The sequence below is a fragment of the Gopherus evgoodei genome, chromosome 3, assembly GCF_007399415.2.
Source record: "Gopherus evgoodei ecotype Sinaloan lineage chromosome 3, rGopEvg1_v1.p, whole genome shotgun sequence".
In the NCBI taxonomy this organism is placed as follows: domain Eukaryota; kingdom Metazoa; phylum Chordata; order Testudines; family Testudinidae; genus Gopherus; species Gopherus evgoodei.
In genome coordinates, this window is record NC_044324.1 from 190,116,080 (window position 1) to 190,128,103 (window position 12,024).

Below are 12,024 nucleotides of genomic sequence, written 5' to 3' on the forward strand. Positions count from 1 at the left end.
TTGCCATTCATGACTGCTCTGAAGGGAGCTAGCTAGTGGATCATGTGTTTTAAACTTCTGGACTCTGAATGCAGTACAAGCACTGCCACTGTCTGAGGGCCTCTGAGCATACTCTCTTGGTGCCAATCTTCTATCTATCCCCCCCTCCTGAGAGTTGCCACCATAAGGCCCACTCTCCATCCCCTAGAACCAGTAATGAACCCTCATACTTCCTCCATAGTTTAAACATGCCATCTCCCAGACCTCCCCATAAAGAGGTGAGCCTTCTGCTTTACTTCTTCAAGGGGCCAGGGGGGAGGTATAAATGCTAAACACAGAGCCAAACTTTGCACCAGACTTTAAACACTATTGTGTTTTCTTTACTAGCATGTGAAATGTGCAGATCTAGACAACAATAAAAAATTACACACATTTCCCTGCCCCAGTTTCTTCATCACTCCAGAGCATTCTTTGGTCTGAGCTCAGAGTAGTCTGGGGCTGTCTAGAGTCCTTCTGTTGCAGTACGTAGTTTGAGTTCTGAAACATGGAACCTTCTCCAAGCTTGCCTAATCTAATCCTAGTGGGTCAATCCCTTTCCCGCTGCTGCCCAAAACTTCCTGTATGTGTCTCTCCAAGTCCCTCTAGTTTATATGTCCCACCACTAACAGCTCTGTCTCTTTATCCCACTTGGGGAATTTCTACTCTCTTCACTCCTTCTCCCAGCCCCCTAGACAAGAGGAGGAAGTATCTTCTCTCAGCAAACTCATTGTCCTGAGGTGCTTCACCCCGAAGAGATGGTCATTGAGTTCTACTAAGCCAACATTGCTCCTAGTCTGGGAGGTACATACTTAAAGACTTGTCAGCAATGATGGATACTCATAGTGCGAGGGACATTCATGATACAGCAATTTTCATAGCAACAACTTCATAATATTGACCAAAATTCATAAGTCATTCTTGGGTTCCTCAAATAATCACACAATAGGTACTTTTTTATTTTTTTAATAATTATATACATGATGCTCTGTGTTTATGTTAGAGGAGACCAGGTCAAAGAGGTGCTCCATGCACTTGTAGTGAAAGATGGAGAGATTTGTGATGGTCTTTAGTTCCTGCAGGAGTTTGTTCCACAGTCTCTGATGGGCCCTCGAGAAAGCTCTCTCACCTGCACAGATGAGCTTTGTCATTGTAATAGAAAGTTCAGCTGTTCCTGAGGAGCAGAATTGTTGACTCCAGTCCTCATGGTGGAGGTTTAGAGTGGTAATTTGCCAGTAGGGAGAGGGTGTAATGTGAACTTGTATGTTTTTACTCCCTCTTGCCTCACTATTCTGAGCAGGAGGTAGAAATGGCTGAATCTTGTCTACATGCAGGGCCGCCCAGAGGGGGGGACAAGAGGGGCAATTTGCCCCGGGCTCCGCAGGGGCCCCCACAAGAGTTTTTCGGGGCCCCTGGAGCGGGGTCCTTCACTCGCTTGAGGGCCCCAGAAAACTCTTGCGGGGCCGGGCCCCGGAGCTTCTTCCGCTCCCAGTCTTCGCTGGCGGGGGGTGCCATCGCATTACCACCGAAGCGGGATCTGCCGCCGAAGTGCAACCTGGTCTTCGGTGGTAATTCGGCGGCGGGGGGCCCTTCTGTTCAGGGACCCGCCGCCGAAGTGCTGCGAAGACCCGCGGCGGGGGCCCTCCGCCACCGAATTACCGCCGAAGAGCGGAGTGCACTTCGGCAGCGGGTCCCGCTTCAGTGGTAATTCGGCGGCGGGGGGCCTCCGCCTCGGGTCTTCGGGGCACTTCAGCAGCAGGTCCCAGAACGGAAGGGCCCCCCGCCGCCGAACAGGGCTGGCTCTAGACATTTCGCCGCACGGGAGGCCCCCTGCCGCTTGCCGGTCCCACGGCTCTGGTGGACCCCCCGCAGGCATGGCTGCAGAGGGTCCGCTGGTCCCACGGCTCTGGTGGACCTCCCGCAGGCATGGCTGCGGAGCGTCTGCTGGTCCTGCGGCTCTGGTGGACCTCCTGCAGGCGTGCCTGTGGATGCTCCACTGGAGCCGCTGGACCAGCGGACCCTCCGCAGGCATGCCTGCGGGAGGTCCACCGGAGCCGCCTACCGCTGATGGCCTCAGGCCCCCGGAATCCTCTAGGTGGCCCTGTCTACATGACAGCCCCCAGGCTGTTTTCTGGGTCCACATTAGATACTGCATGTATGCGCGATGTGTATGTGTTAATGGGTTGTGGTGGGTTTCTTTCAGCAGACTCTGGGATTCTGGTTTCTCAGTCTTTTCTCTAGCAGAGGAGAATGAGTGACAATTGGGCAGGCTAGTCCTTGTGTGTATGTGTGTGATGATGCTCATTTTTTATTTTGGGCTGCCACTCTGCATGATTTCACATTGTCCACGAATCCATATGCTGGACTCCATTAAAAGAAGCCTACTGCCCCCTCTGCATTTAAAAGAACATCAGCTTAGAAATCACACTTCTTTCTGATTTTTTTTTTTAAACCTACTGCCATTGCAAGTAACTCCTTAGATGAGTATAGCCAAGAGGGATCAGAGAAAAATAGTTATGAATTAGTTTAGCTTGTGCATTTGATAGTTCTCTTGTGAAAAGAACCATGAGTTTCATGGCTTCCTCTACATATAGAGTCAGTTTCCTTTGTTTGTTCAGGACTTTCATTTAGCAATCAAAAGGGGAGAAAGAGACATTTAAAATTAATAGAAAAACGTGATTGTAGAACTCCAACCTTTGAAGAGGGACTGGAGAGTGAAATAGACTAGACAAGGTTCCTTTAACACAAAGTGGACAGTTGACAGAAAAGACATAACACAAAAGGGGACATTAGTTAATAGATACACAACAAAGTAAACCCCTATTACTACCCACTACTATAAAATCTGTGGCCATTTTTGCATATATGGGCCTTAATCTCTCTGAACCACAGTTTGCCCATCTGTGCCATAGGGCTAGTTCATCCCTTCCTCAATGGTGATGTTAGAGATGAAAGGTGCTATAGAAATGCATAATATTGTTCTGTATTAAACCGCTATAAGGTAGTGAATACAAAATACCTATAGATGTATAGTAGGGCTGTCAATTAATTGCAGTTAACTCATGTGATTAACTAAAAAAATTGTGATGGAAAAAATTAATTGCGATTAATCGCACTCTTAAACAATATAGTACCAATTGAAATTTATTAAATATTTTTGGATATTTTTCTACATTTTCAAATATATTGAACTATTACGACACAGAATACTAAGTTTACAGTGCTCACTTTATATTATTTTTTATTATAAATATTTGCACTGTAAAAATGATTAAATAGTGTTTTTCAATTCACCTCATACAAGTACTGTAGTGCAATCTCTTTACTGTGAAAGTGTAACTTACAAATATAGATTTTTTGGTTACATAACTGCACTTAAAAACAAAACAATATAAAATTTTAGAGCCTACAAGTCCACTCAGTCCTACTTCTTGGTTAGCCAATTGTTAAGACAACAAGTTTGTATTGATTTATGGGAGATACTTCTGCCTGCTTCTTATTTTCAATGTCACCAGAAAGTGAGAACAGGCATTCACATGACACTTTTGTAGCTGATGTTGCTAGATATTTACATGTCAGATATGCTAAACATTTATATGACCCTTCATACTTCGGCCACCATTCCAGAGGACATGCTTCCATGCTGATGATGCTTGTCTAAAAAAATAATGCATTAATTATCTTTGTGTTTGGACTCCTTGAGGGAGAATTGTATGTCTCTTATTCTGTTTTACCTGCATTCTGCCATATATATCATGTTATAGCAGTCTCGTATGACGACCCAGCACATGTTCATTTTAAGAACGCTTTCAGAGAAGAATTGACAAAATGCAAAGAGGGTACCTGTGACAGGATGACACCCCCCCACCCCTCCGCCTCCTGGGGTGCCACCTGATGTGCTGGGTCTCACTGAGCCCGCTCTTTCCACTAGCCTGGATAACCCCAACCCTAACCTTGTCCTTGCTGTGCTAGGCTCTCAAGCCTTGTCCAGAACACATAGAGTTAAGGCCACACCCAGTTGCAGACACAGACTGAAATCAGCTCTGTGTGGGGGGACGTAGCTAGGGGAATGGCCAGCACTCACATGCACACCTCCTTTGGGGTATAAACCCAAAATAATATTGTCTTGTGCTGTATAGAAAGACCTTCATAGTGCAAGCTCATAAAAATTCATCCCCTCCCTCAATATGGAGGATGATATGCACAGCTTCGCCCCCCCCCGATATGAATTGCACAAACTGAGGTTTGTAATAAACAAAAAATAAGTTTATTAACTATAAAAAGTAAATTTCTAGTGAGTATAAGGGATAGCAAACAGAACAAAGCAGATCACTGAACAAATAAAACAAAACGCAAACTAAATTTAATACGCTCAAGAAACAGGTTACAAAATGTAATTTTTCACCCTAATTGTTGTTTTAGGCAAGTTGCAGAGTTTTTGTAGTTTGGAGTCTTATTGTTCTTCCTAATGGCACATTGAGGCTGATTGCCTACTGTCTGGTGGGTGTTCCCCCAAATACACACAAAGTTATAATTGTTACATAGTCAATATTCCTAACCTCAGATACAGAAATGATACATGCATACATATTGGATAAACACATTCAGTATATCATAACCTTTCCAATGATACCTCACATGACCCATCTTGCATAAAACATGTCTTAGTAATGCCATATTCATATAACAATATTTCTATGAAGAATATGGGGTGCAGTGCCACAGTACCAATGTGAGATTTCTAAAAATAGCTACAGCACTGGACCCAAGGTTTAAGAATCTGAAGTGCCTTCCAAAATCTGAGAGGGATGAGCTGTGGAGCATGCTTTCAGAAGTTTTAAAAGAGCAACACTCAGATGTGGAAACTATAGAACCCAAACCACCAAAAAAGAAAATCGACCTTCTGCCGGTGGCATCTGACTCAGAGGATGAAAATGAACTTTCATCGGTCCCCTCTGTTTTGGATCGTTATCGAGCAGAACCTATCATCATCATGGTGTTCTCTGGAATGGCGGTTGAAGCAGGAAGGGACATATGAATCTTTAGCCCATCTGGCACATAAATATCTTGTGACGCCAGCTACAATAGTGCCATGCGAACACTTGTTCTTGCTTTCAGGTGACGTAAATAATAAGCGGGCAGTATTATCTCCTGCAAATTGCAACTAAACTTGTTTATCTGAGTGATTGGCTAAAGTAGGACTGAGTGGACTTTTAGGGGTCTAAAGTTTTACATTTTTATTTTTAATGTAGTTTTTTTTTGTACATAATTCTACATTTGTAAGTTCAACTTTCAAGATAAAGAGAGTGCAGTACAGCACTTGTATTAGGTAAATTGAAAAATACTATTTCTTTTGTTTTTTACAGTGCAAATATTTGTAATAATAAATAAATAGAAAGTGAGCACTGTACACTTTGTATTCTGTGTTGCAACTGAAATCAATATATTTTAAAATATAGAAAACATCCACAATTATTTAAATAAATGGTATTCTATTATTAACAGCATGATTAATCACAATTCATTTTTTATCTCAATTTTTTAAATCACTTGACAGACCTAATGTGTAGTATATTTTATTCTACCCATGTTTCCAAAAGTATTTGAAGCAAGCAAGCAAGTAAACAAAACAAAACTATGTATTATTTAGGAGATTTTCCTGGTCATCTTGTAAATATTTATGCTATGAAAACTGAGTACATTGACTTGGGTTTAAGAAGATATTGCTATTTTCCAGGTCTGTCACTGGAGCGCTCGCCCAATTCGATTGCCTCCCGTGCTCGGCTGTCCGAAAGGGAAGAGGAGGTCATGGCTTGTTTTGAGAGAGCATGTGTCATTGCACAAGTGTACTTGCAGGAACTTGAGAAGGTAAGGAAGGAACGTGCCCTATGTGTGACTTACCTATACATGGCTTAAGTCCTATCTTTGGACAGGGCTTCCAGTGAGTTTGTCAATGGAAGCTGTGCAAATCCGAGGGCAGAATTACAAATACTGATAGTCTGAAAGGATTGTCAGAGCACTACTGAAAGGGTGATGTGTCCTCTCAATATTTCAGACAATAGAAGAGTTTTGATACAGTAGGACCCTTATTTTGCTAACTAATTGGGGGCTGTGGGGTTCATAAAATCAGAAAGCTCATAAAATTGAACATCTCAAAACTATAGTAAGTATGGTGCATAAGTTGTAGCATGGTGCACTGCATCACTTTCTTTTTGTCCTTCCAGTCACTGCAAAGTGATTCCCAGTCCATGCAAGCAGATGATAAGGACAGTGAATCTATAATCATGTCACTTTTTGTTTCCCTCCCAGACCTCACATTCAAGAAGCATAAAAGGCAGCAATGTGACTTTCTCTGACTTTGAACTTCCCTATTTCCTGGAAGCAGCTCTACAGAGTGCATATGTGTCTCACTTGAAGAAGGGGTAGGTCGATGCAGCTATTTAATACACATGAGTAATGCTGAAGGTACGTTCACAGTGGATTTAGACATATTTCTCCATACCCGTCCTGTAGCTTCTGTAAGAGAGCTAACTGGAATGAGCTGTGACAGCTCTTGCTATGGCATATTATAGCTACATCTCTGTGCTGTGTTGATTTTGCTGCTGTTCTCCTTTCAGGGTTCTTTCATTCATTCTCCTGACAGTGGGCCCAAACCACTGCTCTCTGGACACAGGCACGTAATCTCTGCTCTTTTTTGGCCCAATTCTACTCCCATTGAAGTCAATGAGCGTTTGACCTTTGATTTCAGTGGGAGCAGAGCAAAGACGACACTGAATGTTTTTGAAAATCTCAACCCTAGGGTGTGATCTAAAGCCCAATGAAGTCATTGGAAATTCTCCCGTTGACTTCACTTTGTTTGAATCAGGCATTTAAGGTGTAAACAGCAGTAAAACTGAGTGTGAGAGGAGAACAGACATGCAGATGAGGGCTCTCTTACAGGGTAACTATGATACCATTTGGGGGTTAATTTGAATCCAATACTCAAAAAGACAATGTTGGCTACAAACCTACTGTAAATTGAAACTGAGGAAAATGTTGATGCAGTAATAATAATACCTGACATTTATAAACCCCTCTCTCAACTGAGGGGCATACTTTAAAACACAAATGGATGTATCCTCACAAACACCCTGCTGAGGCTGGTAAGTCTGTTTTACAGATGAAGAAACTGCAGCACAGACACGCACTGACTTACCTCAGGTCATATAAAAAGTATGTGTAAGAGCTAGGACTAAGGTCTCCTGCTGAATTTTGCACAGCTCTGTGTAGTAGGCCTGATCAACATTTTTTCAGCAAGACTTTTTTTGCCAAAAAAAAATATTTTTTTTGACTGAATTTTCATGGATAATTTTCACTTTGGTCAGTATTTTCCAGTTTTTAAAAATCAAAAATGAAAAATTTTCATTTTGGGGGTTCCTTCCTCCTCTCCCCTTTTTTGTTTTTCCATTTGTAAAATCTCTGTAGAGGTGAAAGGGAAAGAACTGGGAGGGTGAGGAAAGGAGGAAAACATTAAAGACTCAGAAAACTCCACCCAAAAAATTTGAACTAAGCAAAAAGTTTTCATTTTGTTTTCAATTTTTTTGTATGTGTGGAAAATACATGGCATTTTTAGCTACCTCTGTTGTTTATGAGCATAGTTTTTAAATGTTTCTCTGAAACTGAATTTTCTCAGTGTTGTTTTTTCAAGTTTAGTCATGATTAAGGGCCTGTCTACTCCCAGAAGTTGCACCTGAAATGTTACCGATTCAGGCTAATCTCAATTTAAATCAGGTTTGAACCAAAATAAGGCCCAGTGTACATTACAGACTTCTGTCAACATAGCTGTGTTGGTCAGGGCTGTGAAGAGGTATGATCTCTGGAGATAGAGTCATGCCAGCTGAAGCCCCAAATGCAGAGCTTTTTGCTGGTACAGTTTTCCCATTATTATTAGATTAGTAAAGTGCTGCTAGTGTAGACATGGCCTGTGAGTGTCCACATGCAAAGTTGCATCTGTTGAACTAAATCAGTCTAAAATCACACCATTAGTTAAACCAATACAAGTTTGCTTATACACCAAGATGACAGAGAATTAGAAGTGTTTGGGATAATTCCTTGATATCCAAATAAGAGATGAGAGGTTACATGTCTTTCAGATGTGACATACTGTTTGGCAGTCTGCTTAAGGTTTACTTCCTTTTCAGTTATCTTTCATGGGCATCAAATATGCTGATGTTCTAGCCTGTTGCTGTTTTTACAATAGATTAAAAACATTGGTTTAATGTTTATGGCCAAAAGCTTTACACACTTGATCTTGCTATCAGGCACATAAGACAGAATCACATTTTGAACATACTTTATTGGAGTCAACTAAATATCATTTAATAAGGAACTCTCATGTTCATGTTATTCAGTGACATTTTAAATTCAGCCTTAAGTATTCCTTGTTAGTACAGAGTACCCGTTGGGTTGCCTTAGGTATTAATTTTGACCAATGTTAATGGCTGCCTTTTTTAAAAGTCATTCTGAAGTCAAAATTCACTTATAGTTAAAAATCATGTTGTCCATTTGCTGAATTACTGTTAGAGCAGGAAGACACCTTCTGCATTTGCTCCTATATAAAAGGATTGATTCATCTTTACCATAAAACCCAAGTATCAGAACAGTTATAAACACACAAAGTCTGATTCCCCTCTCACTTACACCAGTGCAAATCAGGAATTAAAGCCAAGAAGTTAAAGGACTAATGGGGAAAAAAATTGTATAAGAATCTATAGCTCATTTACCCATGGCTAGTATTAATAATTTCATCTTTTTACCACAGGAGGGCATGAGTAGAACTCTTAACACACTCTTGGGATAAATTAAAAAAGAAGAGAGAAGAGGCTTTGTCAGATGTGTATATATAATACAACCCCCTGTTTCTCCACCTGATGTTGCATGCCTCAAAGAATTTCTGTATGTTGCATATAGCATGGTGGAATTAGGAAATCAGCCCAGAAAGACAAACACCCAAAGAGCCCTATATGGCAGGATGTCATTTCCCACTGGCGCATGCATACTGTGGAATCACAAGGGTTCCATTCTAATTAGCAGAGCTGTCTAATGTCTAACTAGACAGCTGAATTGAGGATATACACATTGTTCTACTGCCCCGTTTGCTTTCACTGGCAACATGCCAGATTATGGTCAGGCGTGCCCTCTCTCCTAAAATGTACAATGAAATGTATCTAACAAAACAAAGCTCCATGCTCCCTTTCAGATGTTAAAGAGCCAGCTGTAGGGACCAGCAAAACCTGCAGCTGTGGGAAGCCCCTGTGCTCTTGGTGTGCATTTAATTAAAATATTGTATCAGAGAAGGCAAATCTCTTGCAGTTGTCTGTGCTTTTGACTCACAAAAGAGCTTTCTTGTATTATTTCAGTAAGCTTCATTGATATTCTGCTGATGCAAAGTACAACCAGGCAGGTGCTGCCTCAGTGTGAGAAGCAGCCTGTTGTGCAGATGTTAGTGAGAAAGATTATTTACTTTTTTAGGGAAATGTGTGCATGGAGATAAGGATCATAGTAAGACTGGCTTTTAGTTTTGCTCATTACACATGAATGGTTTCTTTATGCTAATGTGCAGGATTTGCTATCAAAACTATAAATATTTCCACAGAGCATAGAGACCTCTCCTGAGTCCTATTCTCATCTTAATGATTTATTATTATTATATTATTTATGTAGCACCAGAAGTGTGTGAGGTGTTTTGCAGACACACAAAAAAAGAAGGGACAGGATTTTGCAAAGTGACTAGTAATTTTGGGTGCCTCTATTTTTGGATGTCCAATTTAAGACCTCTTAAACGGGCCTCACTTTCAGAAGTGGATGTTAAGTGCTTTCTGAAAATTAGACTCCTTTAAGGGCATCCAAAAATAGAGGCACTCAAAAAGCTTTGTAAAGCTTTGGCCAAGGTGCCTGCCCAGAAAAGCTTTCAGGGTAAAATTTTTTGAAAACCCCTAAAAGTGATGTGAGCTTAAATCTAAAGTGCCTAAATTGTTTTTGAAAATGGGACTTAGGCTCCTATGCCACTTAGGTCCTTTTGAAAATGTCACCCACAATCGAAACAGACAGTGTACAGACGTGGGCTAAACTGCTGCTTCTCATCGAGAATATTCCTTATTGCTGAGCAGCCCGCATCTTTTTCCCACTGAAGCAGGTACTACCCCTTTCTCAGACTGCTTCTTCCAGCATTAACCTGTGTTTTTCTCAATTCTGCTGTCATCCATCCTTCCAGAGTTTTTGTTTCTGAATGCTTACATTTATAGATGGCTAATGCAAGATAATTGTGGAGCCACCACACTGCATTTGTGTGCGTAATATATAAACATAGTCAATGAGAGAGAGTGGGAAGAGGGTGATCGCACTGATTCTAAGACTCAAATAGCTTACCTAAAAATATGATAGTGCTAACTGCTCTTTTTGACACTATTCCTGGCTGTCTCGCAGAGTGCCTAATCACACTGTTCCACGTGTGCTCCTTATTCTTCACAATCCCGTGGAAGGTTCTCTCTGCAGCATCCGCAGCAGCCATTCGAGTAAGAATATGACCCACTCTCCTTCCTACTAGGGTTCTTTCATCCTGTTTTGCCTTGTGTCACAACAAATTGTATAGCTTTTAATACCTCTCTGGCACTGCTCAGTGCCGAATACAAGCTTCAGTTACTGTTAAACTCTGGCACTAACCACTGCACACATTTCTTTTAGTTGTCATAACTTTCATAGTTGTGCATTCCTTGCCAGAGGATTTTGTAAAGGCCAAGACTATAACAGGGCTCAAAAAAGAACTAGATAAATTCATGGAGGATAGGTTCATCAGTGGCTATTAGCCAGATGGACAGGGATGGTGTCCCTAGCCTCTGTTTGCCAGAAGCTGGGAATGGGCAATAGGGGCTGGATCACTTGATGATTACCTGCTCTGTTCATTCCCTCTGGGGCCCCTGGCATTGGCCACTGTCGGAAGACAGGATACTGGGCTAGATAGCCCTTTGGTCTGACCCAATATGGCTGGTCTTAGGGTCGTTTATCTTCTTCTTCATATAAAAGGAGAAATATTTTCCATTGAATTCTCCTGGAGGAAATATCCTGTTCCCAGGAACCAGTCAGTTTTTACCATCCATTAGGGCCAAGAGCTCTCAGCTTGAGGTTCCAAACAGATTTTGATCACTCTGCTCTACCCATATTGCTAAACAGGAAAGGGAAGTGCAAGCTAGATGTGGTCTGGGTGCGGTAAAGTTTGAGAACCACTGAAGGAGAGCTGGCTGTATTTTAAATAAGCTTTATTGAGGGCGCAGGAACAAACCATCCCAATGTGCAGAAAGAATTCCAAGTATGGCAGGCAACCAGCTTGATTTAACAGTGAACTCTTTGGTCAGTTTAAATTCAAAAAGGAAGCTTACAAGAAGTGGAAATTAGGACAGATGACTCAGGAGGATTATAAAAATATTGCTTGAGCATGCAGGGCTATAATCAGGAAGGCCAAAGCACAATTGGAGTTGCAGCTAGCAAGGGATGTGAAGAGTAACAAGAAGGGTTTCTACAGGTATGTTAGCAACAAGAAGGTGGTCAGGGAAAGTTCGGGACCGTTACTGAAAGGGGGAGGCAACCTAGTAACAGATGATGTGGAAAAACCTGAAGTACTCAATGCTTCTTTTGCCTTCGTCTTCACAGACAAGGTCAACTCTGAGACTGCTGCACTGGGCAGCACAGTATGGGGAGGAGATGAGCAGCCCTCAGTAGTGAAAGAATAGGTTAAGAACTATTTAGAAAAGCTGGACATGCACAAATCCATGGGTGCAGGTCTAATGCATCCAAGGGTGCTGAGGGAGTTGGCTTATGTGATTGCAAAGCCATTGGCCATTATCTTTGAAAATTCGAGGCAATCAGGAGAGGTTCCAGACGATTGGAAAAAGGCAAATATAGTGTCCATATTTTTAAAAGGGTTTAAAGAGAACCCGGGGAACTATAGACTGGTCAGCCTCACTTTAATCCCTG

At 41.7% G+C, this 12,024-nt stretch overlaps 1 protein-coding gene across 5 annotated transcripts in view; it reads left to right on the top strand.

Annotated features, from left to right (window-relative positions):
* Positions 1 to 12,024, top strand: part of TTC7A (tetratricopeptide repeat domain 7A) — a 302,921-nt gene that overhangs the window by 45,751 nt on the left and 245,146 nt on the right. For all 5 annotated transcript variants that reach the window (XM_030557709.1, XM_030557708.1, XM_030557707.1 and 2 more), the window contains 2 exons: positions 5,753 to 5,883; positions 6,325 to 6,437. In XM_030557709.1, the coding sequence (XP_030413569.1) occupies positions 5,753 to 5,883; positions 6,325 to 6,437 (244 nt within the window). The remainder of the gene's footprint in view (positions 1 to 5,752; positions 5,884 to 6,324; positions 6,438 to 12,024) is intronic.